A 13,267-nucleotide genomic window follows, 5' to 3' on the forward strand; every position below is an offset into this window, starting at 1 on the left:
CTCCTGGGGCTGCGTCACCCCTGGGGGCAGCAGGGCTGGAACCAGGACCCCCAGCATGGGTGCTCCCCAGACCCCCCCATGGGTGCTCCATGGGCATCCCCATGGGTGCTCCCCAGACCCCCCCATGGGTGCTCCCCGGGCATCCCTATGGGTTCTCAGCCCCCCCCTCACCAAGTGCCCTTTAAGGGGGGTCCCCAGGGAAAGGGTCTCCCTATAATGGGGGGGTCTCCAGGGTAGGGGATGCTCAGGATAGGGGGTGGGGGTCACCACCAATGTGCCCCCCCCAGGCTCTCCCTGTCCCCATGGATCAATGGGGGGTGATGGGTGCTCCCAGCCCCCCCCCCCCCATCTTCCCCCTCCCTTCATCGGGCCCCCCCCCCCCCGTGTCCCCCCAGTTCTGCTCCGGCTGAGATGAAGGATGGGCCCGACCCCCCCCCCTCCCCCCGCACCCCCTTTGGTGTGAACTTGACCCAGTAAGCCTCGAGTCGTGTCCATGTCCGTGTCCTGGGATCTGAGGGGATTCCCTGTGGATCAATGGGATGATCCCACCCGGAGATTCCTGGGATTGAGGGGGGGGATGGGGAACTGGGAACCGGAGTGGTCCAGGAGCCTCTGCACTGGTGCCACAATGGACGGGATGCTCCAGACTGGTTGTACTGGGGCCAGTATAGTCCAGGACCCTCCAAACTGGCTGTAGTGGTCCCAGCATGATGGGGACCCTCAGTACTGGCCACACTGGTCCCAGTATAGTGATGCTCTAGACTGTTCACATTGGGGTGAGGACCCTCCGGACTGGCCATACTGGTTTCCACACTGGGTTTACTGGTCCCAGCACCATGTGAGAGGCCACTGCGGTCCCACTATGGGGGGGGCTGCCCAAGGGGGGGGCCCCTGGGATAGGGGGACCTGGGGGGGTCATTGTCAATGGAGGGAGGGGGGGTCCGTGGGGGGTCATTGAGGGAGTCCCTGGGGGGTGGATCGGGGGGGGGGTCATTGGGGGGGTCCCTGGGGGGGGGGGGGGGGGTCTGGGGGGGCTGGTGCCTCATCAATAAATTAAGTTTATTGGATTAACGCCATTTGCAAACAGGGCAATAAATTACAACCGGTTAAAAACCACCCCCCCCCCCCCCCGCACCGGAGGGGCCCGACACCCCCCCCCGGTGTGTGTGTGTGTGTGTGTGTGTGTCCCACCCCCGGACCCCTCCACATGGGCACTGCGGGGGGGGTCCCACGGGTGGTCCGGGGGGTCCATCCCACTCCAGCCCCATCCAGGGGGGATTTGGCACTGGGGGGGGGGGGGGGGGGGGGGGGGGGCAGTGTCTGCTCCCGGTGCCCCCGTTATCACCCGCGGTGCTCCCGGTGAGCATCCCCCATTGCCGCGGGGGGGGGGGGGGGGGGAGGGGGGGGTCTCCCGCTCGGCTCCCTGCCCCCCCCCCCCCATCCCTAAAGTGCTTCCTGGGGGCGGGGCCAGGAGGGGGCGGGGCCTTAAGAAGGGGTTGGGCTTTAGCCCCCCCCCCCGGCTTCCGCTGGAGGGCGCTGAGGAGCCCCCCGAAGGGCCCCGGGGGGGGGGGGGCGGGGCCCGCCTCGGGGGCGGGGCCAATGAGGGGGCGTGGTAATAGGGGCGTGGCCTTCAGAAGGGGTTGGACTTGAGCCCCCCTCCCGGCTTCCGCTGGAGGGCGCTGAGGAGCCCCCCGGGGGGCGGGGCCATGGAGGGGGCGGGGGCCATGGAGGGGGCGTGGTCTTCAGAAGAGGTTGGGCTTGATCCCCCCCGGCTTCCGCTGGAGGGCGCTGAGGAGCCCCCCGACGGGCCCCGCAGCCCTGGGGGCGGGGCCAGGGATGGGGGCGTGGTCCGGAGGGGGCGGAGCCCGAAGGGGGCGGGGCCTTCAGAAGGGATTGGGCTTGATCCCCCCCGGCTTCCTCTGCAGGGCGCTGAGGAGCCCCCCGAAGGGCCCTGGGGGCGGGGCCAGAGAGGGGGGCGTGACCCTGATGGGGGGCGTGGTCTTGAGGGGGCGTGGCCTTCAGAAGGGGTTGGGCTTCAGCCCCCCCGGTTTCCTCTGTAGGGCGCTGAGGAGCCCCCCGAAGGGTCCTGGCTCCGCCCCCCTGCCAGCCCTTGGGGGGGTCGGGGCCCAGGGGGGGCCGCGGGGGGCGGGGCCGGGGCTGGGCCCCGCGGTGCTGTCTGGGGCTGGGCTGCTCGTGGAGCCTTTGGAGTCCTCGTCCTCGGACCCCCCCCTCGGCTCTGCCTTGGGGCCCCCCCCGGAGCTCCCCCCCCCCTTGGTGCTCGCGGCTCGCTCCTGCTTGCGGAACTTGGCGCGGCGGTTCTGGAACCACACCTGGGGGGAGACAGCGAGGGGGGGAACTGAGGGTGCTGCAGACAACACCCAACACTGCACACTGCACCCGGAGCACTGCACCCAACACACTGCAGCCAGAACACTGCATCTTGAGCACACCTGAGGGTGCTACAGCCAACACTGCAACCTGCAGCCAGAACACTGCACCCTGAGCACACCTGAGGGTGCTGCAACCAACACTGCACCTAACACTGCACCCAACACACCTGAGGGCACTGCACCCAACACACCTGAGGGCACTGCACCCAACACACTGCATCCTGAGCACACCTGAGGGTGCTGCAGCCAACACTGCACCTAACACTGCATCCTGCATCCTGAGCACTGCAACCTGAACACTGCACCCAACACACCTGAGAGCGCTGCAACCAACACCCAACACTGCATCCTGAACCCAACACACTGCATCCTGAGCACTGCATCCTGCATCCTGAACACACCTGAAAGCACTGCACCCAACACACCTGAGAGCACCTGAGAGCGCTGCAACCAACACTGCACACTGCATCCTGAGCACACCTGAGAGCACTGCATCCTGAGCACTGCATCCTGAGCACTGCACCCAACACACTGCATCCTGAGCACACCTGAGGGTGCTGCAACCAACACTGCACACTGCATCCTGCACCGGGAGCACTGCATCCTGAGCACACCTGAGAGCACCTGAGGGCACTGCAGCCAACACTGCACATTGCATCCTGAGCACTGCATCCTGAGAGCACCTGAGAGCACCGGAACACACCTGAGAGCGCTGCACCCAACACTGCACACTGCAGCCAGAACACTGCATCCTGAGCACTGCATCCTGCACCCAACACACTGCATCCTGAGCACTGCATCTTGAGCACTGCACCCAACACACCTGAGGGCACCCGGAGCACACCTGAGGGCACTGCAACCTGCACCCAGCACACCTGAGAGCACCTGAGAGCACCTGAGAGCACTGCACCCTGAGCACACCTGAGAGCGCTGCAACCTGCATCCAATACTGCACACTGCATCCTGCATCCTGAACACACCTGAGAGCACTGCACCCTGCACCCAACACACCTGCATCCTGCACCGGGAGTGCTGCATCCTGAGCACTGCAACCTGAGAGCACCTGAGAGTACCGGAACACACCTGAGAGCGCTGCACCCAACACTGCACACTGCAGCCAGAACACTGCATCCTGAACACACCTGAGAGCACTGCAACCTGCAGCCTGCAGCCAACAACCTGAGCACACCTGAGAGCACCTGAGGGCACTGCAACCTGAACCAGAGCACTGCAACCTGCACCCAACACACCTGAGAGCACCCGGAACACACCTGAGGGCACTGCAAACTGAGGGCACTGCACCCAACATACTGAACCATGAGCACTGCACCTGAGGGCACTGCAACATGAGCACTGCAGCCTGAGCACACCTGAGGGCACCTGAGCACACCTGAGGGCACTGCATCCAACACACTGAACCATGAGCACTGCACCCAACACACCTGAGAGCACTGCACCCAACACACTGCATCCTGAGCACTGCATCCTGAGCACACCTGAGAGCACCTGAGAGCACTGCAACCTGAACCAGAGCACTGCAACCTGTACCCAACACACTGCACCCTGAGCACTGCATCCTAGCACACATGAGAGCACCTGAGAGCACTGCAACCTGAACCAGAGCACTGCAACCTGCACCCAACACACCTGAGAGCACTGCATCCTGCACCCTGCATCCTGAGCACTGCATCCTGAGCACTGCATCCTGAGCACACCTGAGAGCTCTTCACCCAGAGCACTGCATCCTGAAGACACTTGAGAGCACTGCACCCAACAGTGCAGTTGAACTGAGCCCTGCACTCAGCACCCTGAGCACTGCATCCTGCATCCTGAACACACCTGAGAGCAATGCAGCCTGCACCCAGAACACTGCACCCAGCACCCAACACCCTGCATCCTGCACCCGGAGCACTGCACCTTGAACTGACCCCTGCACCCAGCACCCTGAGCACTGCACCCTGCATCCTGCATCCTGAACACACCTGAGCCCACCCAGCACCCAGCAACCTGCATCCTGAACCAGAGCACACCTGAGCCCTGCATCCTGCACCCAGCAACCTGCATACTGCATCCTGAGCACTGCATCCAGCACCCTGAACTGAGCCCACCCAGCAACCTGCATCCTGAGTCTGAGCCCTGAACCTGAGCCTGAGCCCTGAGCCTGAGCCCTGAGCCTGAGCCTGAGCCCTGACCCTGAGCCTGAGCCTGAGCCTGAGCCTGAGCCCTGAGCCCTGAGCCTGAGCCCTGAGCCTGAGCCTGAGCTTGAGCCTGAGCCTGAACCTGAACCTGAGCCCTGAGCCTGAGCCCTGAGCCTGAGCCTGAGCCTGAGCCTGAGCCCTGAGCCTGAGCCTGAGCCTGAGCCTGAGCCCTGAGCCTGAGCCTGAGCCTGAGCCTGAGCCCTGAGCCTGAGCCTGAGCCTGAGCCCTGAGCCTGAACCTGAGCCCTGAACCTGAGCCCTGAGCCTGAGCCTGAGCCTGAGCCTGAGCCTGAGCCCTGAGCCTGAGCCCTGAGCCTGAGCCTGAGCTTGAGCCTGAGCCTGAACCTGAGCCCTGAGCCTGAGCCTGAGCCTGAGCCCTGAGCCTGAGCCTGAGCCCTGAGCCTGAGCCTGAGCCCTGAACCTGAGCCCTGAGCCTGAGCCTGAGCTTGAGCCTGAGCCTGAACCTGAGCCCTGAGCCTGAGCCTGAGCCCTGAGCCTGAGCCTGAGCCTGAGCCTGAGCCCTGAGCCTGAGCCTGAGCCTGAGCCTGAGCCCTGAGCCCTGAGCCTGAGCCTGAGCCTGAGCCTGAGCCCTGAGCCTGAGCCTGAGCCTGAGCCTGAGCCCTGAGCCTGAGCCTGAGCCTGAGCCTGAGCCCTGAGCCTGAGCCTGAGCCCTGAGCCTGAGCCTGAGCCTGACCCTGAACCTGAGCCCTGAGCCTGAGCCTGAGCCTGAGCCTGAACCTGAGCCAGAGCCTGAGCCTGAGCCTGAGCCCTGAGCCTGAGCCTGAGCCCTGAGCCTGAGCCCTGAGCCTGAGCCCTGAGCCTGAGCCCTGAGCCTGAGCCCTGAGCCATGAACCCTGAGCCTGAGCTTGAGCCTGAGCCCTGATCCTGAGCCTGAACCTGAGCCTGATCCTGAGCCCTGAGCCTGAGCCTGAACCTGAGCCCTGAGCCCTAAGCCTGAGCCTGAGCCTGAGCCTGAGCCTGCAGGTTAGAATGCAGCCACCCAAGGTTAGGATGCAGCCACCCAACGATGAGGTGCATTGAACCCACACTGAGGTCCCCCCCCGGGCTCAGGCAGGACCCTGTGTCCCCCCCCGCCCCTCACCTGCACCCGGGCCTCGGTGAGGTCTATCTTGAGCGCCAGCTCCTCGCGGGGGTAGATGTCAGGGTAATGGGTCTCGGCGAAGACTCGTTCGAGCTCCTTGAGCTGGGAGCTGGTGAAGGTCGTGCGGATCCGACGCTGCTTCCGCTTCTCGTTCAGCCCCTGAGCCTCCGAGAAGAACTTGTAGGGCACTGCGGGGAGAGGGGGTCAGAGACACCGGGAACGGGACCGGGAACGGGAACGGGAACGGGGATCGCTTGGGTGGGTGGGCAAAGGGGAGGATGAGAGCGGGGATGAACCGGGCGCGATGCACCGGGACGGGAGGCAGCAGACAGAAGTGAACCGGGCAGGATGAGCCAGGATGGGATGAACGGGGCAGGATGAACCGGGCAGGATGGGTCAGGATGGGATGAACCGGACAGGATGAACCGGGTAGGGTGTGGGGAGCAGGGATGCACCAGGACGAGATGCACAGCGAAGGATGAACCGGTAAGGGGGGAACAGGGCACAGACCCGCCGGGACGGAGGCACCGGGAAGGGATAAACCTGGCAGGCATGAGCTAGGATGGAATGCACTGGAACAGATGTACCGGGCAGGATGCGGGGGACGGGGACGCATCGGGATGGGACAAACTGGGACGGGATGAAACAGGCAGGACACAATGGGAAGGGATGAATCGGACAACGATCAACGGGGACGGGATACACCGGGAAGGGATGAATCGGGCAGGGATAACCCAGGCAGGGATGAACTGGGCAGGACACACCGGGAAGGGTTGAACCGGGCAGGGATGAACTGGGAAGGGGTGAAACATGCAGGGATGCACTGGAACAGGAAGCACCGGACAGAACGCACCGGGAAGGGATGAACCGGGCAAGGATCAATGGGGACGGGATGCACCGGGAAGGGATGGACCGGGCAAGGATCAATCGGGACGGGATGCACCGGACAGAACACACCGGGAAGGGATGGACCGGGCAGGATGCAGGGGAACGAGATGGAGCGGGCAGGGATGAGCCAGGATGGGATACACGGGGCCGGTGTGGACGGGGCCGGGATGCACCACGCAGGGCAGCGGCTGAGCTCGGCTGCTCCCTCCCCGCTCCCCCCGGGCCCGTCCTCTCGGTGCAGGGCCGGGGCCAGGACCGGGGGACGCGGCCGGTGCCGTCCCGGGGCTCCTTCGTTGTCGGCGCATCCGCGGGCAGCGTCCGCGACGGCAACGAAAGCGGAGCGGGGGGGGGGGGGGGGGGGCGGCGGAGACCCCCCCCGGAACCGTTCCCCCAACAGCCGCCGCCACCGGGACCCCCCCCCGGCTGTGGGAAAGCGCCGGGTCCGGTGTCTGCAGGGGACCCGGTCCGGGGCGGCGCTGCCGGGGATGGATGGCACCGGAACCGGAGGATACCGGTGGCATCGAGCCCTGACAGCGCCGGGAGTCGGCGGTACCAGGAACCGACGGTACCTGACACCAGTGTGCAGCGGGCACCGAAAGTACCGGGTACCAGCGGCACTGGGGACTGACAGCACCGGCACCGACCGCATTGAGCACGGACAGCACCGGGCACCGACGGCATCGAGCACGGACAGCACCGGGTACCGACGGCATCGAGCACAGACAGCACCGGGTACCGACGGCGCCGGGAACCGATAGCACCGATTTAAGGCGGTACCGGGAACCGGCGATAGCGGCACTGGCAGCATCGAGCTCCGGCTGTGCCGGCACCGGCGGCCCCGGGAACCGACAATACCGGTGACATCGAGCACCGATCGTACCGGGTACCAATGGCTCCGGGAAACGGCAGGACCGGGCACGGACGGCAAAGTGAAGCGATGGCATCGAGCACCAACGGCTCTGGGAACCGGCAATACCGGATACCGGCGGCATCGAGCTTCGCCAGTGCCGGGCACCGGCGGTACCGGGAACCGGTGGCTCCGCTCCCTGATAGTACCGGAAACCGACTGCACTGAGCAGGAGCGGCACCGGGAACCTGCAGCACCGGCACCGACGGCACCGTGCACCGACAGTACCGGGCATCAACAGCTCCGGGCATTGATGACACCGAGTTCTGACAGTACCGGTACTGATTGCAACGAGCACGGACAGTACCGGCCATCAACGGCTCCGGGTATCGATGACACCGAGTCCTGACGGTACCGGCACTGGTTGCAACGAGCACGGACAGTACCGCGCACCGATAGCTCCAGGAACCGATGGTACCGGCACCTATGGCATCGAGCAGCGGCAGTAACGGGGACCAACGGCTCCGGAGACCGGCAGTACCCGGCATTGACGGCATCGACCACCGGTGCCCACGGGAAGGGCAGGACCGGGCACTGCCGGCGCCGGGAACCGACCGCATTGGTACCGACGGCATCGAGTTTTGCCTGTACCAGCACCGGCGGCTCCGGGAACCGACAGCACCGACACCGACGGCATCGAGCACGGACAGTACCGGGCATCAACGGCTCCGGGCACCGATGGCACCGAGTCCTGACGACATCGAGAGCCAAAGGCACTGAGCACCGGCGGCCCCGTGTCGAGCACGAACAGCCCCGGCAAGCGACGGTACCGGCACCGACAGCATCGAGCTCTACCAGTACCGGCACCGGCAGCTCCGGGCACCGACAGCATCGAGCTCCGCCTGTACCGGCACAGGCGGCTCCGGGAACCGGCAGCACCGATCTCTGCCTGCACCGGCACCGGCGGCTTCGGGAACCTGCAGCACCGAGCGCAGACGGCGCCGACAATCGACGGCACGGGGGGAACAGGCAGCACCGGCCCCGGCAGCAGAGCCCCAACACCGAGCACCGGCAGCGCCAGGAGCCGCCAGCACCGCCCCCGACGGCAGCGAGCCCGGACCCAACCGGCCCCATCGGCCCCGGCAGCCCACGGTGAGGGTGGAACCGACCCGCGGGGGGTCCCTGAGCCCCTCCGACCCCCGGTGCCCGTTACCTGCGGGGTAGGGCGCGGGTTGCGGCTCCCGCAGCGCTCCCAGGGCGCAGCTGCCGGGGCCGAGCGGGGCGCAGGCGGCTGCGGGGCCGAAGCCCCCTCGGACGGGTCCGTACTGGAAGGAGCCGGTCTGGCTGCAGGGGCTGAACTCGTAGGCAGACGCCTCCATCGCGGCCACGCAGGAGTCATAGGAGTTGAGGTAGGAGTAGTCCATGGCGAGCACGGAGCAGGCTCGGCTCCCGGCCGCCCGTCACCGCCGCCTCCGGCCCGCCGGCCCCCGGCCCGCCCCCTCCATCGGCCGCCCCGGCCCGCCCCGGTCCGCCTGGGCCCGTAGATATAGCGGCGGCGGAGGGGGGGGAGCGGACAAAGCTGCGCTCGCCGCTCGCTCGGGTTTTGCATGACAATATCTCCCGGGGCCGGCGGCAGCCACGGGAGGAGCCTCCCCCCCCCCCCCCCCCCCCCCCGCCCCGTCCCGGTGTTAACCCTTGCGGGGGACCCGCACCCCCCGCGGCCCCGATGGGAGCCGGACCCGTTACCCCCAGCATCTAAATGTCGCGTCCGGATCCAGCCTCGGCACCGTCCTCATTCACATCCCCGTCCCCATCTTCGTCTTCCCCATCTCCATCTCTATCCCCATCTTCAAAACCATCTTACCTTCAACCCTGTCGCCACCCTCATCCTAACCCTTATCCTCATCCCCATTGCCATTCCATCCTAATCTTCCTCCCCATCCCCATCACCATCTCCATTCTTATTCTCGTCTTCATCCTCATCCCATCCTCATCTTTATCCCCATTCCTATCCTCATCTCATTCCCACCCTCATCCCCATCCCGTCCTCATCCTCAACACCATCCCATTTTCATCCTCATTCTCATCCCATCCCTGTTCCCATCCTCACCCTCACCATCACCTCCATCACATCCCCTTCCCCATGTTACCACATTCCATCCCATCCCCATCCCATTCCCAATCCCTCTGGATGAATTCCAGAGCTCTCCCCCATCCCTGAGGCTCAGGCCTTTGCCAGGCCCCTCCAGCAGCACCACAGGGGGGGGATTTAGTTGGATTTGTTGGGATTTGGGGCCATTCTCCAGACAAACACTTGCACTAAAGAGGCTCGAAAGGGCTGATTCCCCCCTGAGCCCTGTGGGGGGTCAGAAAAGGGGGATTGATGCCTCTGGTCCTGCAGGATCAGCTCCTAACTGTCCTGCCCCATGTCCTGCCCTGAGTCCTGCTCCTTCTCCTGTCCCCATCCATCCCTGTGTCCTGCCCCACATCCATCCCTGTGTCCTGCTCTGCATCCATCCCTGTGTCCTGCTCTGCATCCATCCCTATGTCCTGCCCCAAACCATCCCCATTTCCTACCCTGTACCTCCTCCATCCCCTACCCCCTGCCTCATCCCCCCCTCTCCTCTATCCTTCCCTGCAGGCAGGGGCCGGTCCGGTGGGTGCAGGCAGGGGCCGGTGCCGGTGGGTGCAGGCAGGGCCGGGCTGTGCGGGTGCAGGCAGGGGCCGGTGCCGGTGGGTGCAGGCAGGGGCCGGTGGGTGCAGGCAGGGGCCGGTGGGTGCAGGCAGGGGCCGGTGCCGGTGGGTGCAGGCAGGGGCCGGTGCCGGTGGGTGCAGGCAGGGGCCGGTGCCGGTGGGTGCAGGCAGGGCCGGGCTGTGCGGTAGGTGCAGGCAGGGGCCGGTGCCGGTGGGTGCAGGCAGGGGCCGGTGCCGGTGGGTGCAGGCAGGGGCCGGTGCCGGTGGGGGCAGGCAGGGGCCGGTGGGTGCAGGCAGGGGCCGGTGCCGGTGGGTGCAGGCAGGGGCCGGTGCCGGTGGGTGCAGGCAGGGCCGGGCTTGTGCGGTGGGTGCAGGCAGGGCCGGGCTGTGCGGTGGGTGCAGGCAGGGGCCGGTGCCGGTGGGTGCAGGCAGGGCAGGGCTGTGCGGTGGGTGCAGGCAGGGGCCGGTGCCGGTGGGTGCAGGCAGGGCCGGGCTGTGCGGGTGCAGGCAGGGGCCGGTGCCGGTGGGTGCAGGCAGGGGCCGGTGCCGGTGGGTGCAGGCAGGGGCCGGTGCCGGTGGGTGCAGGCAGGGGCCGGTGGGTGCAGGCAGGGCCGGGCTGAGCGGGGCCGTTGCTATCGCAGTTAATTCAATGGGCGCCGGCTCCGCCGCCGGCTGCTGCTGCTGCTCCGCTTAATGCAATTAACGGCTCTAAACTCATTAGGCTGCAGCAACCTGCGGCAGCGGCTGCGCCTGCCGGGGCCGCGCACAGCGGGAGGGGGGGGGGATGGAGAGGGGGGAGCTGGGGCCGGCCCGGGGCTTGTGGGACCAGCAACGACCTGTCCTGGACCAGCTCCTGTATCCAGACACGTGTCCTGCTCTGCATCCATCCCTGTGTCCTGCTCTGTATCCATCCCTGTGTCCTGCTCTGCATCCATCCCTGTGTCCTGCTCTGTATCCATCCCTGTGTCCTGCTCTGTATCCATCCCTGTGTCCTGCTCTGCATCCATCCCTGTGTCCTGCTCTGTATCCATCCCTGTGTCCTGCTCTGTATCCATCCCTGTGTCCTGCTCTGCATCCATCCCTGTGTCCTGCTCTGTATCCATCCCTGTGTCCTGCTCTGCATCCATCCCTGTGTCCTGCTCTGCATCCATCCCTGTGTGCTGCTCTGCATCTATCCCTGTGTCCTGCTCTGCATCCATCTGTGTGCTGCTCTGTAACCATCCCTGTATCCTGCTCTGTATCCATCCCTGTGTCCTGCTCTGCATCCATCCCTGTGTCCTGCTCTGCATCCATCCCTGTGTCCTGCTCTGCATCCATCCCTGTCCTGCTCTGTATCCATCCCTGTCCTGCTCTGTATCTATCCCTGTGTGCTGCTCTGTATCCATCCCTGTGTGCTGCTCTGCATCCATCCCTGTGTCCTGCCCCATCTCCCATATCCAGCCTCATGTCCTGCTCTGCATCCATCCCTGTGTCCTGCATCCATCCATGTGGTCTGTCTCCTGCCCTGCAGCCATCCCTATGCCCATCCCTGTATCCTGCCCCAGCATCCCCACAGCACACCGGGATGTCAGTGCCACCCTTTTAGTTCTGTATGAAGCTGGGTGCTGGCAGTGGGGACACCCCATTGTCCCCAGTGCCACCCATTGAGGGTGCAGGGTGACCCCAGAACGGGTGTCAATGGCAGTGGGAACAGGAACCTCCATCCCGGACTCATTCTTGTCCCAGTCCCACAGCAGCATCCCCAGCACCGTCCCCATCCCTCTGTGGTCACCGCATTCCATAGGGACCCCTGGGATTGCTCTGGGGGGTCTCAGGAGGCCTTGGCCACCACATTGCTCCGGAGCTAAGCCAGAGCTGGGGCCTCGTTGGCTCCAAACGGGAACAGGAGCCGGATCCGGGATGGAATCCCTGGCACAGGCTCTGAGATTCCCGGATGTGCTGCCCGGGGCCAGGGCAGGCTGTTGGGGGGGAACCCAGCACTGCTACACCCAAATATACCCCAGTACACCCCAATACATCCCAATACACCCAAATACACCCCAATACACCCAAAGAGACCCAAATACATCCCAATACACCCCAATGAGACCCAAATACACCCAAAGAGACCCAAATACACCCAAATATACCCCAATACACCCCAATACACCCAAATACACCCAAATACACTCCAATACACCCAAATACACCCCAATATACCCCAATACATCCCAATACACCCAAAGAGACCCAAATATACCCCAATACACCCAAATACACCCCAATATACCCCAATACATCCCAATACACCCAAAGAGACCCAGATACACCCCAGTACATCCCAATACACCCAGAGACCAAAATACACACAGAGACCAAAATACACCCCAATACGCCCAAATACATCCCAATGCACCCAAAGAGACCCAAATACATCCCAGTACACCCAAATACACCCAAAGAGACCCAAATACACCCCAATACACCCAAAGAGACCCAAATATACCCCAATATACCCCAATACACCCAAAGAGAGCCATTGAGGAGGGAGCTGATGGGGAGCATCAGGGATGCACTGGCCTGGGGGCTGGCACCCAGCATGGCACAGCACAGTTCAGCACCCCAGCACGGTGCTGCCCTGTGCCCTGGCCCCATGGTGCTGGGGATGGTGCTGGTGCCCCTGCACATGGGATACAGGGGGGGATCCCACTGGGTCCTTGGGATCAGCCTTCACAGTGCGTGAGCCCCCGATCACAGGGGGACACCCTGGGGCACTCCCATGCACACGTGTGAGACCACAACCGCCCTCAGTGCATACCCAACACACTGGTGCATACTGGTACATACTGGTGCATACTGGTACACACTGGTGCATACTGGTGCACACTGGTGCATACTGGCCATGCACACGTGTGAGACCACAACCGCTCTCAGTGCACACCCAACACACTGGTGCATATTGGTGCATACTGGTCCATACTGGTGTGGGCCCTGCTGAGCTCCTGTCACACCCCCCAGCTCTTCCCCCCCTTTTCCCACTCCTTTCCCTGCAGCCCCAGTCCAGGCTCCCACCCCATGGCCCTGCCAGGGGATGGTGGCTTTGGGGACCCCAACCCCAGCCCAGGCCCAGGTCCTCCCATGGAGCCAATGTGGGATTGAGAACCATGGAA

The 13,267-nt window shown here is 64.8% G+C and overlaps 1 protein-coding gene across 1 annotated transcript; it reads right to left on the reverse strand.

The window, feature by feature from the left end:
- Window positions 1-2,018: 2,018 nt before the first annotated feature.
- LOC117438033 (paired mesoderm homeobox protein 2A-like) lies at window positions 2,019-8,851 on the reverse strand. The gene is made up of 3 exons (XM_034073393.1): window positions 8,638-8,851; window positions 5,690-5,877; window positions 2,019-2,330 (listed from the first exon to the last, which is right to left on the reverse strand). Exons 1-3 carry the CDS (start codon window positions 8,846-8,848, stop codon window positions 2,019-2,021), a joined length of 711 nt encoding a protein of 236 aa, XP_033929284.1. The 5' UTR covers window positions 8,849-8,851.
- Between the last annotated feature and the right edge of the window lie 4,416 nt (window positions 8,852-13,267).

Source organism: Melopsittacus undulatus, assembly GCF_012275295.1.
Source record: "Melopsittacus undulatus isolate bMelUnd1 chromosome 2 unlocalized genomic scaffold, bMelUnd1.mat.Z SUPER_2_unloc_1, whole genome shotgun sequence".
NCBI classification, from domain to species: domain Eukaryota; kingdom Metazoa; phylum Chordata; class Aves; order Psittaciformes; family Psittaculidae; genus Melopsittacus; species Melopsittacus undulatus.

Excerpts from the sequence above, each read along its gene's own strand:
- LOC117438033 (XM_034073393.1), bottom strand. The coding sequence starts at position 8,848 with ATGGACTACTCCTACCTCAACTCCTATGACTCCTGCGTGGCCGCGATG. Across the intron at positions 5,878-8,637 it reads ACCCGCGCCCTACCCCGCAG|TGCCCTACAAGTTCTTCTCG; the intron begins GTAACGGGCACC and ends CTCTCCCCGCAG. Across the intron at positions 2,331-5,689 it reads TCACCGAGGCCCGGGTGCAG|GTGTGGTTCCAGAACCGCCG; the intron begins GTGAGGGGCGGG and ends GTCTCCCCCCAG.